This window comes from Salminus brasiliensis, chromosome 7 (genome assembly GCF_030463535.1).
Source record: "Salminus brasiliensis chromosome 7, fSalBra1.hap2, whole genome shotgun sequence".
Taxonomy (NCBI): Eukaryota; Metazoa; Chordata; class Actinopteri; order Characiformes; family Bryconidae; genus Salminus; species Salminus brasiliensis.
In genome coordinates, this window is record NC_132884.1 from 34851675 (window position 1) to 34876969 (window position 25295).

The 25295-nt window shown below is 40.2% G+C and overlaps 1 protein-coding gene across 1 annotated transcript in view; it reads right to left on the reverse strand.

The window, feature by feature from the left end:
• Positions 1-817: 817 nt before the first annotated feature.
• Positions 818-25295, reverse strand: part of shmt2 (serine hydroxymethyltransferase 2 (mitochondrial)) — a 35538-nt gene continuing 11060 nt past the window's right edge. Inside the window, exons 2-12 of the mRNA XM_072683150.1 lie at positions 24053-24247; positions 19028-19107; positions 18223-18423; positions 16392-16473; positions 12100-12222; positions 7546-7685; positions 7099-7261; positions 4022-4121; positions 3463-3618; positions 3221-3328; positions 818-2379 (exon numbers count right to left, since the gene is read on the reverse strand). Coding sequence (XP_072539251.1) covers positions 2252-2379; positions 3221-3328; positions 3463-3618; positions 4022-4121; positions 7099-7261; positions 7546-7685; positions 12100-12222; positions 16392-16473; positions 18223-18423; positions 19028-19107; positions 24053-24247 — 1476 coding nt within the window. The 3' untranslated portion in view covers positions 818-2251. The remainder of the gene's footprint in view (positions 2380-3220; positions 3329-3462; positions 3619-4021; positions 4122-7098; positions 7262-7545; positions 7686-12099; positions 12223-16391; positions 16474-18222; positions 18424-19027; positions 19108-24052; positions 24248-25295) is intronic.

The window sequence follows — 25295 nt, forward strand, 5'->3', positions numbered from 1 at the left end:
GCTTAACTCTAAAACAGCACTTAAGCCCGAACAGCCGTCTGCCTGTAATGACTCGTCATGTTGCTATGCGTTTTTAATTATGACAAGCGGCACAACGACGGTGTGCCACTCCAAATAAACGAGTCCAATTAATTGCGGGCGCTGTCGCTTATCCGTCCCTCGTTGAACATTGGTGATTTATTGTCAAATTAGTGCCTGCCTGTCTGTGTGCACAGAGAGAGAGAGAGAGAGAGAGAGAGAGAGAGAGAGAGAGAGAGAGAGAGAGAGAGAGAGAGAGAGAGAGAGAGAGAGCGCTGAAGTGCTAACAGTGACAGGGTAACAGTGAGGTAAAGAGCAAGGCTGACGGGAGAGCTACTGCTCCTTGACACAAAACAGGTAGGCTGGGGTGTGTGTGGATGTGTGTGTCCCTCTCTCTCACACAGCTTCTCTGAGTGAGACAATTTCCACTGTTGGCCTGTCATTAAAGCACAGCTGTGGAACAGCAGACATTCTGCTGCTGCTGCCGCCGTCTCGCACAAGGACACACACACACACAGGGATTATACTTACACGTACCTGTTCAAGCAATCACTATTTTTGTTCCATAATGCCTCAGCTTGTTTTTAATCACCAGATCAAGATCAAATCACACACTAATCCAGAAGCACATTTCTGCCCCCCAATAATCTCTCAAATCCACAATGTTGCTTTTAAGAAAAATCAGGACAATAGAATAAAATTGGACAACCACCCCCTACCCAGACCAAAACCACCCCAGTTTAAGGAAACCAATAAAAGCAGACGTGTTTTGGTGGTTTTGTAGGAATGAAAGCAGGAGTAGTTTCTTTTTTTTTTATTACTGCACATGTTTATTGGGATTAGACTTTCTTATAAAATTGTACACTTTGTAAAGGTCTGTTTAAAAAAACTTTACAGATAAAAAGGTCTCATAGGCAGCATCCTGGAGAATGATAGACTAGAGTTAAGGGGGAAACCAGAGGCTACTGTAGGCTTTGCTGGTGGACAGGGAAAGGCAAGACATGTACAATAAAAATACTGTATCTCTCACCCTCAGTGTAATTTAACAGTACCTTATACATGTGGGTCAGCATTATCATTACATCATCACACCTTTGTCCCCTAAAACCATTTGGGTTAGTAAAGGGAGGGTGGTTAGTAGGCTAATTAACCACAAACACTCTAGTAACAGTGTATCTCTACAGTGAAACAACTTGCACTACTTTAGACCCCCATTATCCCCATGTGATCTCACCCCACATACTATGCAATACATCAAGGACCTCAATCATAAGCTCTTGCTTATATTAGACTCTATAAGTTCGAAACGTGTGTGCGTTTAGTCTGTCTACATAAATAATAATTAATGTTTTTCCTCTGAGTGCAGCAGCAGTAGTAGTTAGGATGGAAAAAAAAGAAAAGAAAAGAATAATCCTCGCTAAAGTATAAAGAAATTCATGATCGTCATTTGTTCCACTGTTCAAAATTAAGACATAAGAGGTGAGAAATTATCTGTAAACACAAGAGTGCCAACATAGCGCAAAGTTTGAATGAGTTTTGTTCTTAAGACAATGTTCGAAATGCAAGACATGAAGAGCGGTCTTCAGCAGAGCCAGTCACGATTAAGACTACCTGGACAAGCAGAATTGTCCAAATTGTGCTTCACAAGCTAGATTTTACCACTAGACAGCTTTAGTTTGTCAGGTCCAGCATTAACCATCAGCTCAATTTAACTGATTAAACATGTTGCAACCAACTCCAAAAACACTCTAGAAACTGGATCGCTGAAGCACAATATTTGGACATCCCAATATTACCCATCAAACACATCAGTTACACATCAGTTGCGATTGTTACAGCACCATTCCAGCTATTCAGTATGTGAGCCTGCTTGCACTTGAACATGCTGAAACAAGAAAGCTTTCATCCAAGCAAAACTGCCTGAATGCACTGCTGGCCTCTTAAACACTGTAAGACATTGGAGTTAATAAAACTATTTGTTCATTGATTTAGCATAATTGTGCATGATGACCACATACAACCTTCACAGCATTTATCCACACCTCACTTTCCGCACTTGCCAACAAGGTGCCTGATGAACAAAGGATCAAAAGAAAAAAAAATAAAAATACGGATCACCTTCTTATTACTGTTTACTTGCTGCAGAAAGCTACAAGGCTCCTAGATGGGTGTTTAGATTCACCACTGTTTCTCTCTCACTGTCTGCTTGTCGGTCTCTGAGTTGTATTAGTAGTTAGTGGTCAGGGAACCCTGGCATTGGGAAGGGCCGAGCAAAAGCCTCCACACGGTAGCGCAGGTCAGCGATACGTGCCACTGTCTCCGGGTCCTCCAGCAGGAAACTCTTAAACTCTGCCAGCTTTTCTGAATAGCATTGAATAAATGGATATGAGAGAAATGGAGAAGAGAGAGAAAAGAGTATATTAGGATCATATATATATATATATATATATATATATATATATATATATATATATATATATATATATATATATATATATACATATATATACATACATACATACATACATACATATACACACACACACACATTTGAACAATAATATTGGAACAACTGCTTGTTTCTGTCTCTAATGTCCAGGTAAGGCTTTTTAACAGATTTTGGAGCACTGCTGTGAGGATCTGATTGCATTCAACAATGAGCATTACTGAGGTCAGATTGATTGATGATAACCACCCCATCTTATTACCAACTCCTCATGAAGCACCATCATTTCAGAAAATACCCTTCTAGCCCACACCTGTATTTAGATACGGTGCCAATATGTTTATGTGCTCCAAAGAGTCCTATTCTAATGGCAATACTTCTCTACGGGAACTAGACAAGGTTACAGTAACTGTAAACACTCAGCTTCCTCAAAGGGAAGTTCAGAAATGGTTAAGCTAACACACTTCCTTTTGGAAGTGCCAGCAGTAAGTGTCACAAAATCACTCAATCAAATAAATAAATCACTAAAAGTACTTAGTAAACAAAGTTCATTGAGTCTGCAAGCTGCACAGTAAAAACAGCAGCAGTAACCTTAAAGTTTTAATTGAGTTTTGTCCATTTTCATAAATAACAGTAGTTGGAAATCAAATAAGTCTGGCCAACAGTATTCAGTATTCATCCCTTGTTAGCTACATTAGCTACGTTAGCCAGGCAGTTTTAACCAAGTGAAAAGGTTTTAGTGTCCAGTCAACTCACTGGTCTTTTTCTTGACATCCAGTGCGATTTTAAAGCCTTCATCCATGAATTCCACAACCTGTTCAAAGTCTGCTTCTTTGAACTGGCGAGATGTCAGCGCGGGGGCACCTGAGACACAACAGAAGCAGACAAGGACAAGCTGAATGGCATAACTCATCAGTATGACGCTTAAGGAAACAGCGTATTAAGAGAATTAAGAGCGAGGTAAGTGATTTTGGGTGTGTATTTGCACACTAACTAACCCAGTCTGAGGCCTCCAGGGGTAAGTGCGCTCTTGTCTCCTGGGCAGGTATTTTTGTTAGCAGTGATGGAAACAAGCTCCAGAACCCTCTCTGCTCGAGCACCATCCATTCCCTGAGGCCTCAAATCTACCAGCACCAGGTGATTATCGGTCCCACCTGAGAGAAGAAAAGAGAAGAGGAGAGAGTAATAGAGATGCAGTGCTAGCAATGAAAAGGTAACTGTGAGGCAAAGAGCAAGGCTGTTGGGAGCACTAGTGCCCCTTGACTCAAAATTATGACGTGGAAGCAGCCAAGTGGCAGATATATTTATTTATTAATGAAATATATAAATATAATAAAATATATAATACAAATAAATAAATATATACAAAACTAAAATAATTAAATACAAATATAATAAAGGGAAATCATCTCAAAAGGAATCTAGTTGCAAGATACCCTGCAAGATTCCCAGTCTTTGCAAAATGACTGATGAATAATGAGATTTTGAGAGTAATGGGAATAAAGGTGATAAAGAGACTTTTCGTAGTCGTCTAGTGTACGGTTAGCATTAGTTTACCTGACACAAGAGTGTATTCCTTCTTCAGCAATGCATTGGCCATGGCCTTAGCATTCTTCATCACTTGTGTAATGTACTCTTTGAACATTGGGGTGTTGGCCTGAACAAAAAGATAAGAAAAGAACGGTAAAGTAAAAACCTTTGCTTGCATCGTACTCACTTTGTGTTGTACTAAACTTGACCATTTTCCCAGATGATCTCAGTTCTGCCACAACCCAGCAGGTAATTTTTACTCTAGTGGAAGTTGCTGGATTAAAAAGACCCTGAAATGCGTGTGTGACAGAAGAGGTTTGATAACTACCATGCAACATCTATTGTTAGAGTTTTCTACACTTCAGTTTACTGTAACTGCACACTGGAGTTTAGGTGCCTTGTTCAAAGGCACATCAGCCGTGGAAGCTGACCTGGGGACAAGCTAGCGACGTTCCAGTACTATGACAGGGCCTGAATTTCAGTGCGGGATTGCGGGAATTGCGCACTATTTCTTCTATTCCCGCAATTTTAGCTTTAATAATGCGGGAAACTCCCGCACACAATTACAGCAAAAAACGTTCAGCAAAAATTATCCCGGTTTGGATTGTGAGACGGACGGATGGACCGCGCGTACTGGAAGCTGCACTCGGCGCGCTCACTCCTCCTCTGTCTACAGAGCTACGAGAAACTTTTGCTTTAGAGGCATTTCTCCCGGTCAACTTTCAGAACCAACACAGTCCCTGATAAGAACTTGAGGCACACAAACATGGAACGCTGGCTAAAACGCAAATCTCCATCGTCTGAAACTGAACCCGCTCAGAAAAAGGCACCGGAACCCGAACGGACTAGCACAAGCAGCAGCGTTAACGAAGCTAATCCACAGGATTCACAGACAGGTGACGGCACCAAACTAAAGCAGCAGTCCAAAGATAAGTTTCAGGCCAATTGGCCAAGAATATATCCTTGGCTTGAACTTAATAGCGGTGAAATGAGCTGCTCGATTTGTAAAATGTACGGTGCTGCGCCTTTTACCAGCCGATGCTACAAAACGTCGACTTTAAGTCGCCACTCGGACAGTGTTTCTCATACAGCAGCACTGAAAAGAAAGCGCGAGGCTAATTCGGCTAAAAATGCGATGGCTAACGCTATTGAAGTTGCGCAGCTGCAGTGTGAGGAAGAAATAACGGGGCTTCTCAAAACTGCTTACTTTATTGCAGAAAACGAACTGGCTAATTCAAAATTTGGGCATCTCGTTAAATTCATGAAAGAGATGGAGTGTCCTTCTTTTAAAAACCTGAAAACTGAAATGTCAAGTTATGAAAGCTACACTAATGAGAAAGGTGTAGCAGAAATGCACCAAGCTATTGCAAGTGCACTTGTGGAAGATGTTGACAAAGCTGTGCTAAAAAGCCCTGTGTTTTCTTTAGTACTGGACGAGTCCACAGACATAAGCAACATGAAGCGACTTATAACATATGTAAGGTACATGGATGACAACAAGATAAAAACGAAATTGTTCAGGAACTCTGAAATTGTTGATGGAAGAGCAGACACCATTTTTGAGGATATTAAGCAATTGCTGGCAGAAAAGAATTTAGATGGAAAAAAGCTTGCAGCAGTTTGTACTGATGGTGCTGCTGTTATGACAGGATGTCGCCAAGGAGTTGTTAAAAAACTCAGAGAGGAGTTCAACTCAGATTTGGTGGGGGTGCATTGCACAGCTCATCGTCTTGCTCTTGTTGCTAGTGATGCAGCCAGATCTGTGCAACAGGTAAAAAAGTTTCAGCAGGATTTGAGGTCAATTTTTGTATTTTTCAGTAATTCTGCTGTCAGAAGCAACAGGTTGCATGAATTGCAGAAACAGCTGGATGAGCCCCAACTGAAGTTTACCCAGCCACATACAGTGAGGTGGCTGTCAGTTCACAGTGCTGTATCAGTGGTGTGTAGATCACTGAAATCCCTGAGAGATGTTCTTGAGCACATGGCTGCCTCAAACACTCAGGACTCAGACAAAGCCAATCTGATGCTCATTTCAGAGCTTGACCCCTTCCAGAGAGCAGTTGGAATGTTTGTGTTTTTTGATATTGATTTTTGGAGTACAAGAAAAATAGAAAACTACAAAAGAAAGACCAAGGAGAGGACATCAGGGTAGAGAAGAACCAAGAGACAAGTTACAGCAATGTCTATAGTTCAGCGAATATCTTAAGTTGAAGCACAGCAACAAAACTCTTAAAAAGGACAAGGTAAGACCTGTAGTTCAGCTCACCAGTAGTATCCCCCCCAAAATGTAGAAATCCCCCTTATGTGACACATTTAAGGGGGGAATTCCCCCCCCTTTTGAAAAATGAATTTCAGGCCCTGCTATGATGGTCGCTTCTCTAACCTTGAGGACACGGTTGAGGTTGCTTTGAGCAAGGCTCACCTAACCCTAAAATGCTTTCCAGGACACTGATCCTGTGGTTTGAGAAGTGATCCTGTGGTTTGAGCGGTTTGAGGAGTGATCCTTTGAAAATGCACTGGTCACTGCTTCTACAGAAGCTCGAAGCCTTGGTGTAGTCATGGATGATCAGTTATCGTTCTCAAGTCATGTCACAAACTTAACTCGGTCATGCAGATTTCTCCTGTACAACATCCGGAGAATTCAACCCTTCCTCTCTAGAGAGGCTGCCCAGGTGCTCGTTCAGTCTCTCGTCACTTTAAGACTTGACTACTGGAACTCTCTTCTGGCTGGTCTCCCTTTACGCACCATCAGGCCCCTGCAACTTAACCAGAACGCAGGGGCACGAGTCGTCTTCAATGTTTCTAAATTCAGCCGTCTCACTCCACTGGCTTCCAGTAGCTGCCCGCATCAGATTCAAAACCCTGACTCTGGCCTACAAAGCCAAGAACGGACTAGCCCCTCCGTACTTGATGGCAATGGTCAAAAGCCGACCCGCACCAAAAGCCCTTTGAGCTTCAAGTACGGCTCGGCTCGACCCGCCATCCCTCAAAATCCATTGAAAACAAGCGTTTATATACATAAACAAATTGGCAACACACCAATTCAAATGATGGGACAAAAGAGACAGAAACAAGTTTGGGTGGGCGGCCAGTTTTGAACATACCTGTCTGAGAGCCACGGCGACCCCAGCGATGGCGTGATTGTGAGGGCCGCCCTGAAGAGAGGGGAAGACAGAGAAGTTGACCTTGTCCTCAAGGTCATACTTGACTTCAGCACCTTTCTTGTCCACGGTGCGGACACCTTTCCGATAGAATATCAGTCCAGCCCTGAGAGGACAACAGAAATGTTAAATTAACCAACAAAATGAATCACTTGGGTTTCCTTAGCTGTTAAACTTCATAAATGGAACAAACTGAATTTAAATGGAATTGAAATCCAACGAACACCTAATGTTTTAAAGATGTGCTAGTCTTTAAATAGTTCATTAACTACAAGGAAATAAATCTTGTTTATCTAACCTGTGTTCAAAGATTAGTGTGCTCATTCACTCATTACATAGTAAAGCTCTTAACACACACACAGACACACACAGACACACACAGACGAGTACCTGGCTCCTCTGAGGGATTTGTGTGTGGTAGTGGTGACAAGGTCAGCGTGCTCAAATGGAGAGGGAATAGCTTTAGCAGCCACAAGGCCACTAATGTGGGCCATGTCTGCCAGCAGATACGCATTTAACTCTGTACACAGCTAGAGGGGAGAGAGAGAGAAAGAGGGAGACTTTAAATAAAAATCCCTGTTTAAAGAAAAGACTGAATATATGATATTAAAATTCTTTACAGAGGAAAGGGAGAGATAACGCTTTGAGACAGAAAGAAAGATAACACAGGGCTGTAAAAAAATATCTGCCCACTTCCCAATTTCTTCTCTGTTTGCATATTTGTTTTTACATCATCCAAATAATTCTACTATAAACATAAAGACAATCTAAGTAAACACACAGTGATTTATTCAAATCCCATATCACCCATCTGGAAAAGTAACCGCCCCTATATCTGGCTGTAAATAACTGGCTGTGCCACCCCTGGCAGTAAGAACTGCAATCAAACATTTATTATACATGATAATTTGCGATGAGTCTTTAACATTGCTGGGGAGGAATTTTCTCTGTATAATTGTTTTAACTGAACTGCCTGCTTAAGGTCTTGTCTAAACACCATAATGGGATTCAAGTAGAGCTGGACAATATTTTATCGCATCATGATAAATTTTGTTATCATGGTACAGAGTATGATTTTATGAGTCTATTGTAGATATAGTCAGTGTTTAAAGATTACAGAAATATAGGGTACTTCGTATGGGAGAATAGTGGCAGTTGAGGTTAGGACCTAGGTTTGGCCACTGCAAAAACTGCCAGCAAAGTGTTTTACTGTTGCTATGATGTTCTTATGGTGGAATTGGGGTTAGCTTTATGCCAGATACAGGACACATGTCTTGCAAAAGGTTCCATCTTTGACTCATTAGTCCCCAGAATATTAATGCGAATGCGTTGGGGGCTATTATTATTAATCAGCAAGAGTTGTGCCTTGCAACTTTCTCATGGAGGCCATTTTTGCTCATTGTCTTTCTTACGGTCATGTATGTCATGTACACTGACTTTAACTGAGGCAAGTGAGGCCAACAGTTCTTGGCGTTTAGGTTCCTTAATAAATAAATGAAAGTATTTTAGAAGCTGCATTGTGTTGTCTCTTCAGAACCAGAAACAAATAAATGTAACAAATATGCTGAAATTAAAGCAATTGGGAACAGGGTATAGTTATACAAATAGTTTAGAAAACAAAAATATATAGTTTCACAAAAGATCCACACAACGCCTAGTAAAAAATAATAATAATAAAAAAAGCTTTCTAGGGAGAAGATTCTGGGTCATCCTCAAACAGTATAGAAAGTGATGCATCACTGCTTATCACTGGAAGAGATACAAAAGTTTCATTCCAACTGATTATTAACTGATAATTTCATGCAAGACTGCTTAATATGCATAATCTGTGTATGTGTGTGTGAGTGTGTGTGGCTGATCTGGTGTTTATCAAGCAGTAAAATCAGGCCACACTGAGTCCCTGCAACAAACATAACACACAATCTGGCCCTGCAGGAAGAGGGAGGATAAAAATCCATGAAAGAGAGAGGGGAAGAGAGGAGAGGATGAAAGGAAAAGAGGAAGACGGAGACACCAAGAGCGAGAGAGCATGAGAGAGAGAGAGAGAGAGAGAGAGAGGCAGAACCAGAAGGAGGAGAGAAAGAGAGAGAGAGACAGTGAGATAGGAGTAGCCCCAGGAAAGCTGGAGCAGGTCCCAGTTAAGAATAAGAAAGAAAAAACCCACCAAAGTCTTTTAGGAGAGAAGCAAAAAAGAGGGCAGGATGAACTTAGCTTCGCAATAAAACTCAACACTGATGTCCAGCGTTTAACATCAGACATGCGGGTCATGAATTTACTCTATGCCTTAAGGTCCAAACAGTAAAACAGGTACATTGGGTGGAATACTTTATGAGAGCTGAACAGCACTGCTTTGCCAGTCTATAAAGGAGGTACAGATCAGTTGGATCTGAGAGTAATGCAAGTGAAGAACACATTCTTTTGCTACTTTTTTGCAGAGTGAAAAAATGACGCCAGCTGTTTGCAGAGACGGTAATAAGACACACAGCCTTCATATCATATGGCATGCTGCACTTTAAAGGACAAAGCGGCAGCAGGCACCCAAAGATCTCAACCCCTACCTGTACAGGTGCTGCTGTTAAATATAAATCATTGCCGCCTGGACAAAGACCTTGTATTTCCATTTTGTTGTTTTTTTACAACAATGAATGCTCCAAAACGAGTTGGAATAAAATCTGTTACATCAACTTCTATTAAAGGTATAAGGAAGGTATTTTTCTTTTCCTCCAATTTTTGTGTGACAAGAGACATGCACCATAACTACCCATTTATTTATATGGCTTTACACTTATGTGTGTGTGTTCACGCACTTTAACATTTACAATGGTTGCAACTTAAAGTAGCTGAATGCATTCATTAGAAGGGGTGTCCACAAACATGTGGACAAAGTAATTTGGAAAAGTTAGGAAACCCCATGAAAATTTTTTAAAATATATTTAAACATAGACATTTGATCTTCATTTAAAAAAATATTAAGAGATGACGGTAATATAACTAAACCAATAAAGCTGAAAATTTGTCTTTTTAAAATCAATAGTATAATTTAATTAATAAATGAACCAAAATGCAATAACAAAAAAACAAAAAAAACAAAAACTTAAGTCCTAATAGCTGATATTTCCCCCTTGGCTGAAATAACTTCAGTTTGTCAATTCCTATAACCAGCTACCAGTCTCTGACCTCAACTGGGAGAATGATTTCCCCACTGCTTCATGTAGAAATCTTTCTGCGGTGAGAGCTGAACTTTGGTTGGCAGTTGTTGCCCTTGTAAATGACTTTGTGGAAAGGCTGATTTCTAATTGTTCAGAGATCTTTTTAAACTCCTTCCCAGACTCATCTACATCTACACCAGTCTTTCTAAAGGCCTCAGAGAGCTCTGTGGATCTCACTATGGTAATAACACTAACTTTACCAATCAAGAGCAAACCTAAATGACTAAATGTCTGAGGTTTAAATAGAATCCATGTTCTGATCATCTGTAGCTGATGTTCTGCACCAGATTCTAATTTTAGACATTTGAAGTAGTAATAAATGTTTTACAAATGCTTTTAAAGACATTTTCAGTTTTAGGTGTTCAGCTATGTTACCTTCATATCCCAATATTGTTCATGTGAAGATAAAATGTCCATATCATTAAATATAAGAAAGACAAAGGTTTTAATGAGATATCCTAACCTAACTCATGACTGTGTAGTGTATCTTCTTCTCTACTAAAGTAGAAAGGAAACTCTCTCTCTCCTAAACACAACCATATCTTTAGCTTTTCAAACTGCCCATTAAAAACATACAGATGTGGTTACCTCATCTCAAATGATCCCAAGGGAACCAACTGACAGTGAAGAAACTGTATGCAGTCCTATGGTAAATTAAACACTTAAAGCAAAATGTATGTAGGGACACAGGCTAATGTCCATTAAGAACTTGAGATCATTTCGTTGGAACTTGCTTTTATGTATGGGGCTCAACTGACAAGTGTCAATGCCTAAAAAGAGGCACCCCAACCTATGGAGGCTTTAAGAAGCTCTTGCTAAGACTGTTAGTATTTACTTGTTTATCTGCATGCTTCATATTTTTATTGAATAACTACTCTACCTGTTTACCCACATGACATTACGTTTTACTTCGTTCTTTTATTGTTTGTGAAAATATGTATTATAATTTCTTATTTACTGTCTTGTGTGTATTTTCTGTAATCCACCAACTTTCCTGAGGAACAGGAGGCAGAGCTTCTGTTTTTGTGTTGATATACAGCACATATACCAAACCTTCCATGTTTTGGCTAAAGCAGGTCCTGTGATACTTTTATAGAGTGTGACGTGAATGCTAGACTTTTCAGTCCGTTTTTAGCAGCTGCATAGCAGACTAACACTTATATTATAAACACTAAAACTGCTTAGTTATGGTCAAGAAATGTGTGTGTGAACACGAAAGAGAGAGAGAGCGAGTGCGAGGAGCATGTCTCACACACGCCTATTCCAATGAGGAAACACAACACATGGCACAGTGCTAAAAAAACATCCTACTGATGCAGACAGAATAAGACCAACAGTGTGTGTGTGTGTGTGTGTTAGAGAGAGTGTGTGAGCCAGACAGAATGAGAAGGAAGTGTGTACATGTTTGGGGAGGGGGGGGCATGGAGAGAGATGGAGAGAGGGTGGAGAAGAAAAAAAGAAAAAAAGTGCAAAAATCAGTGTCAAGAATGAGTAATTAAACAAATGTGTGTCTGTGTGAGTCAGAGAAAGAGGTGTGGATGTGTGTGTGTGTGTGTGTGTGTGAAGGAGAGAGAGAAGGGGGTAGAACACTAGATATGTTAGGGAGAACAGATGTAGCAAAAACGAGAAAAGCAAAGACAGAGAAAGAGGATTGAGAAAAAAAGACAAAGGAGAACAGGTGGAGAGGTATAAAATGACAGAGTGAGATAGGGAGGGAGAGAGAAATGTGTGGCACCTTCTTGATGCGGGCGTAGTCAATGAGGCGGGCGTAGGCACTGGTGCCAGCGATGATCAGCTTGGGCCGAAACAGCTTTGCAGTTATCTCCATCTGGTCATAGTCTATTAGACCTGTTGTAGGCTAGAGGAAGAAAAGAAAGAGAATGAGAGAGGAGTGCGTCATTTTTCATGTGTGTCAAACATTTACAGTGCACTGATACACTGCTTTATACAACAGTTAGCTCCGGCCATGTGGTTGAAACGCGCTCCAACTGTGCTGTTGTGATCTTTTTTTCCCCCACAAACACTGTATCACTCTGCTGAACACTGCTGCTATACATCATATAACAAACCACAAGCTAAAGAAAACAAGACTGTTAGAAATCATAACACTGAGTGGGAAACTGAGTTTAATTAGTTGGTCTGGAGATGGAGATGGAACTGCAGGCTGCGCAGTGAGCAAGTAAAGTAATTTTGCGGAAGAAAATGCTAACATTAAAACATGAAATGCTTTGTTCGATATGATTTATATAAATTACTCTTAGCATTGACTAATATGAGAACAGGTTGTGTGTAAATGTACAATTTAGAAATATAAGGATTAGCATTTTTAATACACTATATGTTTGTGGACACCCTTTCTACTGAACACATTCAGCTACTTTAGGTTGCACCCATTGCTGACACAGAGAAAAGTATTGCCAAAAGAGTAGGACTCTCTTGAAACCTATTGGCACCATGCCCAAAGCCTGCCATGCACTAAAGGGGTATGAAGCCTCCCAGCATTGAACTTTGGAGCAGTGGAAATCAGGAAAAATTCTTATTAATACCCATAAGTTTAGAAAAAATTACGAATGAGCAGGTGTCCCAATACTTTACCGTTCATATAGTGTCCTGGGATGTAAATCCTTTGTGGTAAATGATTGAAGTTTCATTCCATGGAGGCATTTATTGCAGGCCCCGTTTTGTGGGTCTTCCTGCCTTCAGGTTTTTCTTCAGTAAGTAAAAAGCTGTTTAATTGGGTTGATCTCAAATGACTGAATTTAAGAACAACCCATTTCTTTGCTTTAAGAAACGATTTGGTTGCTTTCGTTTTGCAGCATTTGACTGAATCTGAGCAGAATGTATAGCTCTCCAGCTATATCTATCAGTACCTACAACATCCATAAACACTGGTGCCACCGACAGCCATACATGCTCATGCCATAACACTACCTTCACCATTACATGACAGGGAAATACAGTGTTATTTGCTTCATACTCCGTACAGAAGTCTTTTAAAGAGCACAGAGAAGTTCAACTGCTATAAAAAAAAAGTGAGTAAAATAGGTCTCTTTTAAACCAGTGCTCATGTATAATCAACACCAGTACACAGTAAGACTTAACATCCCATTCAGAACTCATCTCTGCTCCTCTCTCTGTCTGCACAGGTGGTAATCTCCCATCTCCACTACTCTCTCACTCTCAGTCCATCTCCTCACTCTTTCACTGACGTGGGCTCTTAGGGTTTGCGTAAGTGTGTGTGCGAGAAGAGAGAGAGGCCACGGCCCGCCTGTCGATTTCCTATTATCTCTCCCGTAGAGAGGGGACTGCCCTCTCATCCATCAGATGGCAGACCACGGAGACAGCACACACCCCAACACATTGATCACCCAAAAACTCTGCTGCATTGATGAGCCACACGTACAAACGTACAGACACATACACACATAGGCACTGATCAATGAATCACGCGAGAGTCTCAGCAACCTGGAGAATGCCCAGCAGACATAGGCTAGTATATCTGTACAGACACAGGCACACAAAAACAAAAGCTACAACATGGAATAACAACAACAATAGACTTACATTTACAGATTTAGCTGATGCTCTTACCCAGAGCGACACTAAAAGCATCTTACACAGATAGGTGAATGTAGTGTTAAGAGTCTTGCCCAAGGACTCTTTTGGTTTGCTTGCTTGCCTGGCCAAGGAATCAATTCCCTATGGCATCAACAAAATGATTGCGATTATTAAAGCCCCTCCCTTTCTCAAACCCCAGAACATTACTGAGATACTTTTTTTATCAACAACTAAGAGCTGAATCCTGTCTTGTTTGAAAACTGAAAACTCAACTACAAAACATACAAATCACAAATCTGTTTCTCAGGTAATCGCCCTATTCAGAATGGATTAGCTTATCAGGGGGACGTCTGTAATCATTTTTATACATCTCCTTATACGTAATAAAACTCTCCTATTCGTCAACTATATTACCAGAGGCAGAGTGAGTTTCTAGCTTGAATGTTTGAATTATGTGGTCACATGATCACATTTACAACAGCTGGAAGAAAAACACAGATTTGGCCAATATGCATGAAAATAAAAAGAGAAAAGAAAAAGAAGCAGCTCATGTTAAAGCGGAATCCATACATAAGCATAAAAGACGATGTTTGCCACTTCTGTCAAGAATCATCCAATTACACTCATAGTGGCTCCAGAGTACACTAGTAATATGTCATCAATTCCTAAATTACTGTTATCAGACAAAATACATTTGGTAGCAAAAAACAAAGTAAATACCTTTTGTTTCTGAACATCTGATCTGTGTCTTTTAGCACAGAATTTTAGAATTATATTTGTAATGTAAACATGCTTCCATCAGCTTTATTAATGTATACTTAATTTAACATTATATAGCATGTCTACCTTAAAATAGCAGCTTTAAAATCATTGTGATGTTTGCCTGCATTTAACAGAGAGAACAGCATCTCTACCGTTGCTACGCCGGGAACGCAGAATGCTGCTATCTGCACTGTGTAACTTTGGTAAAGCAGGCACATGTGCGAACTGTGTTGTGTGTACTGTGCAACAGTGCGTGACCCTAGAGGAATTCGTGTAAAATCCTGTGATATCACTCTACCGTCTCAGTTCACATTCACAGTATCTTTCAGCTTATCAGCAAATGCTATGCACAGCACGTCCTTGAGGGGTGCTGTGCTGTGCTGTACTTACATTTACAGATTTAGCTGATGCTCTTACCCAGAGCGACACTAAAAGCATCTTACACAGATAGGTGAATGTAGTGTTAAGAGTCTTGCCCAAGGACTCTTTTGGTTTGCTTGCTTGCCTGGCCAAGGAATCAATTCCCTATGGCATCAACAAAATGATTGCGATTATTAAAGCCCCTCCCTTTCTCAAACCCCAGAACATTACTGAGATACTTTTTTTATCAACAACTAAGAGCTGAATCCTGTCTTGTTTGAAAACTGAAAACTCAACTACAAAACATACAAATCACAAATCTGTTTCTCAGGTAATCGCCCTATTCAGAATGGATTAGCTTATCAGGGGGACGTCTGTAATCATTTTTATACATCTCCTTATACGTAATAAAACTCTCCTATTCGTCAACTATATTACCAGAGGCAGAGTGAGTTTCTAGCTTGAATGTTTGAATTATGTGGTCACATGATCACATTTACAACAGCTGGAAGAAAAACACAGATTTGGCCAATATGCATGAAAATAAAAAGAGAAAAGAAAAAGAAGCAGCTCATGTTAAAGCGGAATCCATACATAAGCATAAAAGACGATGTTTGCCACTTCTGTCAAGAATCATCCAATTACACTCATAGTGGCTCCAGAGTACACTAGTAATATGTCATCAATTCCTAAATTACTGTTATCAGACAAAATACATTTGGTAGCAAAAAACAAAGTAAATACCTTTTGTTTCTGAACATCTGATCTGTGTCTTTTAGCACAGAATTTTAGAATTATATTTGTAATGTAAACATGCTTCCATCAGCTTTATTAATGTATACTTAATTTAACATTATATAGCATGTCTACCTTAAAATAGCAGCTTTAAAATCATTGTGATGTTTGCCTGCATTTAACAGAGAGAACAGCATCTCTACCGTTGCTACGCCGGGAACGCAGAATGCTGCTATCTGCACTGTGTAACTTTGGTAAAGCAGGCACATGTGCGAACTGTGTTGTGTGTACTGTGCAACAGTGCGTGACCCTAGAGGAATTCGTGTAAAATCCTGTGATATCACTCTACCGTCTCAGTTCACATTCACAGTATCTTTCAGCTTATCAGCAAATGCTATGCACAGCACGTCCTTGAGGGGTAGCTCAAAGCGTGAATTACACTTCCCGACCATAGGGGGCCCCGCAGCAAGAAATACCAATTCTCAGCTTTAAATATTTTTTTATATACTGTGATACAAATAAAACAGCACACACACACACACACACACACACACACTACTGAACAGACAGTATGTAGACACAGAACATTAGTGGTACACAGGTCGAACTTACGTTGAGTTTGTAAGGCATGGACTCAAAATAGATGGAGGTGGCGGAGATTCGCTTCACGTCAGACATGTAACCATGGGTAAGGCTAAATAGAGAAAGAGAGAACAAGAGCAATAGACAGAATATGTGAGAATCAGAGAGAAGAGTACTAATGAATGAGACTTCCTCACACACATTAATTCATTAGCTCACAATCAACATCCGCTATCTCTAAAAACTAGAGAACGGCACAATACTCAATATACGAGTAATGAACACAAACACACTGCCCTCAGTCTGACAGGGGAGCAAAATGAACAAGAGAGATACACACTCTTCTCCATTAGGCAGGAGAGTGAAGGAGCAAGTGAGTGCGTGAGTGACTGAGTCAGTGAGAAAATGAGCACAAGGGAGAACTGCCTGTACTAAATCCATTGATGGAAGGTACGGATGAAAAAGTTTGTGAGTTTGAGCGAATATGTCTCATGTTTCGATGAACAGAAGTTAGAAAAAGAGGAAGATACACTATATGTCCAAATGTTTGTGGACATCCATTTTAATGAATGCATTAAGCTATTTTAGGTTGTGCCTATTGCTGACACAAATGTGCAAATGCACCCACACAGATTTTCTAGTTCCTGTAAGGAAGCATTTGTCAACAAAATAGGAGACTAGGAGAGCAAATTATCATTTGCTTTTTGGCACTGTTGTTGAATATTACATTGGTTAACATGTGAAAATGCAGAATGATCTCATGGTGATGCACCAGAAATGCAGAGTTCCTGAAGATAATAATAGACTAGAGGTTAAGGGTCAGAAGCTTTACGGTCAGTCAGATCCATCCTGTTGCAACTGTCTAGTCGAAAAGTCAAAAAGACTGGCCATGTGTTTAAAGAATATACACTTGTTGCCCCTCCCTACAGCTTCAAACCAAATATAAAGTAAGACATAATACTGGAAAGAACTTGGGGGGACCTTGGGGAGCATGGAGCTGAGCTGTCTGCAGAACGGACTGTGAACTAAAGGCTCCTGAACAGACAAATTAAACAACTTCATTTCTGCACCCCTAGGTCTCCAGCTTACTTTCATCTCTGTACAAAAATACCGTGCCTAATGCCAGCACAGAGCTCTGGAGCAGAGGAACTGTGTTCTCTGAGATGATGGTGCTCCATCCAATATCCTGACTTCACTAACACTGATGTCGCTGAAGGAAATCAAATCCTTACAGCAATGCTCCAGAATCTAGCAGAATGCCCTCCCTGGACAGAGACAGGGTAAACTCTTGATGACAGAAGAAACTAATAATGACCTAACAGTTCAGTCCACATAGTAGATGAACTATACAAAATGAATGAGGAGACAGAAGTACTGGGACACTGATATGTTTAGGACATAATGAGCTAAAAAACAAAACATTAATTTGCCCTAGTACTACTGTGTAGTTTATATTAATTTATTTTGATTTATGTCATTGGATTAAACATAACTGGAAAAAATACTTTATTTTAGTGGGATTATCTTAACAAGCACAGAGGACAAAACAGGGTTTCGCCTGCAACTATTTAGTCCCCGATGGTCAGTGCAGGAGAGTCTTTTTGTCTATGCCTTTTTTTTGTCTCATTGCTTCGTAGTGTTATATTTTGAAACCTTTAAAGAATCAACTAATCTATACCTATAGTTTTTACGTGAGAACCCACAGAACTCAAACATTGTTGTTCTTTTAATTGAAAAAAGTCACTTTTCTTTTGGCAAAAACTAAAAGAAATACGTGTCTGAAATGTCAGTTCACCACTAGACAAAACTCTATGCAAACCACAGAGGAGCATGAGTGAAGGTTTAGCTGAAGGCCACTTACTGTCCACCATCGGGCAGGTCCAAGCCCATGAGACGATCGTGGGGGTTGAGCACAGCAGTGTAAGCAGCAAAGTTGGCAGGGGAGCCAGAGTAGGGCTGCACGTTGACGCCCCAGCGTTCAGGGTCCAAATCGAATGCCTCCAGAGCCCGCTTCTGACATAGCAGTTCGATCTGATCCACCACCTCGGCACCACCATAATACCTACAAATACATCACATTCAAGGATATTAAAAAGATTACTATTAAAGAATGAGGAAACAGTACTAATGTAAGACACCTTTCGCACATTTCACTGTCTGTTCTAGACATCTTCTAGATGACAAGATGAGGAAAACCGTTTTGTTTTGGTTTACACTGAAAATAACAGAAATCAAATATTTCCAATGGGCCAAAACCAGAGCATTTTGACAAATACCTGATGCTACAAGAAAACGGAAAAACAAAAAACAACAAAAAACATTTTTTAATCACCACCAGAAAAATAATACCACATATCCTATCAAAATTTGTATGGTTTTTAAAAGAAAAATGGCCACACCCCATCAGATCCACCACATAAAATCCATAGAAGCAAAGCTTTGTAGTGATTGCCCCAAACCCATGACCCAGAGATCAACTGAGAAACCTGTCAGCTGAGCTGAAGAAAAGATTTCATTTTAAAGGACCAAGCACCCTGAAGGATCTGGGGAGATTTTTCCATGGAAACCAAGTCTTTACCAAGTGTGCCTATTAAAACATGTCTCAGCATACGCAATGAAAGCGATGGTGCAGATTCTTTGACCATCTATTGTTGACACACAAGTACCTCTTTCCTGGGTATCCTTCTGAGTACTTGTTATTGAGACAGGAGCCTTGGGCCTCAAGAGCTGCTCTGCTGCAGAAATTCTGTCGGGGAGAAACACACACACACAGACACAGAGGTGAGTAAATATTTGTTTGTGGTGTTTATCATAAACCCAGGGCTATAACCCCTGAGGAGAAGAAAAAGAAACTGCCCCTGCAGGATGGTATCCCAACAAGCCTCTATCCATAATATCACAGCATCCCAATTTCTATCTGTCTTACTGTCCTTCACACAGACAAACACACAAACACAATGCTAATGTTTGGCCTCAGCTCGTCAGATACCACAGTGCAGGCAACAGCTCTCCACCACATGCCATAGTCATGCTGTGAAAGCAAACACACAAATTGGAAATGCAATTTGAGGACTTTTGTGCTCGTGCTGCAAAAACATGCTGTCACTACAGGGGACCCACAGGTACTGTGTGAGAGAGAGAGAGAGCGTGCGAACAAGAGAAAGTGAGAGAGAAGGCAGGCAATGTAAAATTCCACATGGAAAGTGAGAGAGTGAGTGTAGGAAAGCCTTTAGTGAGACTGATCTTCCAGTGTAAGCTGCTTTAGATACTTTAATAAACAGGAGCGAGAAACACAAAAAATAGCGAAAAATAGAAAAGTGAAGGAAATGAGTTTCACAGTGTTGTGACGAGACACAGACAGCTGTCATTTCAGTGCAGTTCTGAGCGCTTAATGGATTTGCAAACAGGTGACTAACCAGTGGTACTGGTCCAGGTTCAGATCAGTGATGCACAGATTTAAACAATCTTTGCCTACAATGAATCCCAATATTTTCTTGGTAAATTAAAAATAAATATATACAGAAATAAATACTGATAACAATGACACCCTGTACCTGTCATTATTAAGCAGGCAAAAAAAAACAAAAAACACTTGAAATGTATAGTAAATGTAAAGCTATAGCAAAGACAATGAGATTTATTCTACCATAGCCTCATGCCTTATTAATGTCCTTTGAAGCAACCTCCCATTCTTGATCAATAACAGCAAAAAAAAAATTAAGCATTACATAAATATTTTTCCTGGCATATCTAGCTCTCTGTCCCAATATTAGAACTAGAAATTATTCTCTTCCAACATGGGCAATCATCCTCTGTCAAGCATTGGCCTTGGGTAACTCATCCATATCTTTTTATTAAGAAACAACTCCCTTAAAGGCACCAACGCCCTCACTATCTGACCACAAGACACTAAAGTGTATCTCAATTTGTAACACAACTAAAAAGAATGAGGTACTGCCCCAGTAACCAGCTCTGCACCTTCAAAAGGCACAATTCAGTTTTTCAATTATGTGGAACAATCTGAACACAAGGACTCATACACGGTTAACAGACGAATATCAAGGACCAAAATAATAAACCACCTGCCACCCAGCTAACAATACTTATCATACCAAATAAAAATGCTTCCAAGTGTCTTCATGAGTCAACCAGTAAACCTGCAGGTTCTCAATTTAAGATTAGGGATGAGGTAATGTCTAAAACTTGCTAATTTGCCAAACATTAGACTTTACCTGACCTCCATCATTATTGTTGGCCATGTTGTGTTTTAACTGGCTGAACTCAGCATAAAAGCTTTGTCAAGTATTAAGAGACCTTCAACCATCAAAACAAGGTCCACTTTTCATTAATTTACCGATAGTGCATCTCAACATGGTCTTAAAATTCTTTCAGGTCCATTCTGGACAAGACGAGTAGCAATGTTCCCTTTATCAAACAGCTGTTTCCATCTTGCTGCTGTGCCAGGAATTTTATGTTCACTGACCTTAGTTGCTACTGAAGAGATGCCGGCAGAACACCCACTCCTTTGAAGACAATCTACTGTCTCAAAGTTTCTCTATTAGGACACGTTGCGACAGACATTAATGACTGTTTCTGGAAGATAAGATTAGCTTTTTGTGCTTCTATAAGCCATGTGGCGCTCTCTTCGCTACATAAGTAAAAGCCCATTTATAGTTGGCAGATCAAACCAGATTGTTTATGAAAGTTTTCCCAATAGCTGACCCTCATTATCTCTACAACTAGGTTGCATTCAACAGATGGGCAATTACTTTTTCACACCTGAAAGCTGTGCTATTAATTACCTTACGTAATGTTGAAGAACAAAAATTGTGTTTTCTGGTCACACCCAATCCAATCAGGGTTAAACAGGTCTTTAGTTCATTATACACTTAGACTGAACTCAATACTCACTGCACTTGCTGCTTTAACGTAGGCCATTTTACTGTGCCTTACTGTACAATCTCACCACAGGACAGAACTCAGCAGAAAAGATGTGCAAAAATACAGAATATAGCTGTAACAAAAGGTTTTAAAACTAGTGGCCGCCAAACCCTCCTTCTGAAACTAACTTCCTGCATGTTTCCCCAAATCTACACCAAATCGAACACACCCCATTATGCAGTATTAGACGGAATAGGTGGGGTCAGTTATAGTCAGAGTCAGCTGGAAGGGAGACCCAAGGAGCTGGTGAGGAGCTTTGGTAACCACTACTTTAAACAATGGCTTGTCATTTAATACCAATAATAATACTTTACAACAGGTAACGAAAAGCAGCCTGGGAACTTGCTGTCCAGTGGGTGGGGTAGTGTCCTCATCTTTAAGCGGGGCAGAGATCCTCTATATCTGTTGTTGGGAACCACTGACTTTCAGGATTCACAAACTTTCTCACAGACATAATATGACAACAACAGAGGAGCAATATCTATCTATATAACTATAATCACAACAATAGGCTTTAATACGAGGCCCCATGTTTCTCTCTCTAATGTTTCCAGTCAGGCCCAGCACCACTGAACGGTAGAAAACCACAGGACCATATGCTGTAGACTCATATAAGTAATTTGCTTTAAAATGAAAGAACATGACAGGCTCTTAACAGCTTTACAAAGTCTTGTTTCATTAGAGGTTCATGGTTTCATAACAAACCTGCTCATTCTCTTCATCAGCTGCTTTGTAGCTCAGGTCCTGCGCAAGTACTATAAGGGAACCATCAGGGCATGTCACAGTGAGTAAACATCTATGCTTCAGAGTCTAAAGGGGAGAACTGGGAGTGCAAATTGGCAAAAACTACGCAAGTGACCTGTAGCTTCAATGCAGTGGTGGCATAGGGACATTGACAGAACCTCAGAGATATCTAAAATGATACCTACCCAGCAATGTCCTCATTGAAAACACCCAGAGATGATACCCGCAAGGCTGTCAAGCTCCTACCATGTTGCCCTCAAATTACCCAGGCACTATTTAGCCTCTAGGACTGCACGCCAACTTAATATACTCGACTATCCAGTGAGAGTGATGCCGACTGGATCAAAATACGACAGCATCATCAACTAATCTGTTCCTGCTGTAGGCAAACAGCAGGGAGTCTGAAGATTTCTCCAGGCATTCATAGCACAAACTCAACGGGTTCCACTGGAGTCAGACTTGCTGCCTGGTGATCTGAGGCTCAAAGCAGGTGGAGAAACTGCTTGGTTCAGCAGATATTGAGACGTTAGCGGTCCTTGTGTCAGTGAAGTTACCTATGTGTCACTGCATTCCCATGCTTGCAAAGTCTGTCTTAAGCTTTTGTTTCTGGCGTTTGTCCTTCTATAGACAGATGTATTGGACAGGCACTGCAATTCAAAACTCTGTTACTTCACCATGACCAACAATACTGGCATATACATATTTTTGTATTTATGTATATGCTGGTCTGGGGAAAAACTACAGTATGACTTCATCACTAGATATTTGAACACTGTGTGCTCTCTTTAAATGTGTATGTGTATATGTTTCTAAATAGACAGAGATACATGTCCTCTATTAAACTGATGTGTTAGGAAGGGTTAGTGGTACGTTCAGCCCTTAAAGGGGCATACAGGCATAAACTGTGTTATTTGTCATGTTAATAATAAATACACTGAAGAACTGTTATGTATAACACTTCTGCCCAAAGGCAAACTGAATGAATTGAAAACCACCTCCAGCTGGAGAAAATAATCTACACTGAAGTAAGGTAGCCAAATGATAGGTAGCTAACATAGTTATTTAATATTTAGATTTCCAGCAGTTAGCACTGTTGCCCTATTCAGATGAGATTAAAACTACATTCGGCCAAATCTGTGACTTTCTCCCTGCGCCACTGAGAAAATTACAGGCCGAATGACATTGTTTTTCATAGAAATCAATGGTCTGATCATTTCAGCCCTAGCCAAATTCATATCTCTGATTTCCCAGTTATGCTTCTACACATTGTATATAAGCACATGTATACGTCAATAAATTCTCTGCTAAATACTGACCACTTTCCGAAATCAAACTAAATCAAACTTCGCTTCATCCCAAACTGGAATAAGATCGAGAAATTCTTCAACCCTTTGTACGTGAATGGAGCATGGTGGAGCAAGAACTAAACTTGCTTGTCCTGTGGTGACTTAACTGCCCTGATTAACTAATCCAATTCAATTAGGGTTTAGGTCTTCCTTCGGCATTAGCTCAATGGTATAGCAAAAATTCAAACGCAATGTTTAAAAGTACCTGCCCCAAAATGTTAGAACTATTTCAAATTCTTATTATCTCCCCTTATTCAAAGGTATTGTAAGAGGTGAGATTACATATTTGCAAAAGATGTGATTATTTTTTCATTTCATTTTGCCAGGAGAGCTGCTGTGATGTAAATGCAAGAACCAACAAATTAACTGGATGTTAAAGCTCTAGATCATTTGTTTGCATTATGTGAATCTAATGGAGCACAACTCTCAATCATTTTTGGTCACAAAGAGGATGAAAACATCCCGACTCTGAAGGCCTTGGAATAGATAAATGGTAAGTCCTAAAATGGTACATTTACAAATACACTGCTTGACAACATCAGAATCAAAAGGTATATTTTATTGTTTAGCTCAGTGATGATTGACAGACAGGTTCAATCGAAAAGCTAATTTGACTTGACAGAAATGCTGGGTGTAATTTGCACTGATTTTTTTGTTTACCTCTGAGGCGATGAGTTCCAGTCCACGACTCTGTCTGTCCTTCTCTTTCTGCAACAGGTCCCACATCTCGGGGTCATCTTGAGCCAGGCTTTCCTGCCCGGTCCAGGGTCGGTCGTGCTCAGCTGGTCGAGCAGCTGCAGAGTGCTGCCACCTCAGGCCTGCACTCAAGGCTGCAGGGCCACGCTGGCACAGGGGCTGGAGTAACACATGGAGACAGGAAAAGTAATGAATATCTCTTAAAATTCAAATGTCACACTGACACTAGATATGAATGCTATCTTTGGAAAATAACATCCTCTGTTTATTCATTCAAAAAATTAAATAAGTAAAATTACATTTAATGTAAAACATTTGAAGTCACCCTTTTTTTTGCATGGGTTGAAGGGGCTTTTTTTTTTAATTACTGCTTCAAAGCCTACACCTGAAACTCAATTAAATTCATGGAGAGAGACCCAAATGAGACAAAAACTTTAAACAAATAAATGTAATAAACAAAAGAAATGAATATCAGAGAAATTATGTTATGCAACAGACGTACAATACAGTCTGATGAAACATTTAACAACTTCCCGCGAGCTGGGTACGTCAAATAAATTTTAACTAACTGTGGGGTCGTGTGAAGGAATATTAAACCACCGCTTTCATCAACAGCCAGAGAGAGGCAGCCCACTTTCAAGTTGAGCTTACAGTGATGAGTATGGAAGGGATCATCAGCATCATAGCCAACAGCTTCATGGTAAACATAATGCATATTTTTAGAGGCAGAATAAGGAAAATTAAGATTTTATGCTCCATCTGTAAAGAAACTTAGGCTGTATGTAAGTCTTATGATAGCTGGAATGGTGATGCACATTTTGCTACTTTTTCATCAAGTCCACAGGATTTAACTGCAGCCTCCTCCTTTGTGGTAGTCTGGAGACACCATACTGAAACCTAAGCCAATCAATATTACTTGCAACATCACTTGCAATGTCAGATAGCACAGCAAGAAGAGTTAAACAAAGAAACATATGGGCAAAGTACATGAAGTCATGCTCGCAGTGATTATTTTTGATTTATTATGAAGAGACTAATAAGCACAAGAAAATGCGGGAGCTGTGCGAGACTGAGCTTTGAACAGCTGTTTGGGTGCTGCTGAAAAAAGCCTGGATAAGAAAGCTTTTTTGCACCAGTTAGAAGCACCGTCTAACTGCAAATTAATGAACAAGACTACTCCTTAACATTTTTGAGATGCAAATTCTGC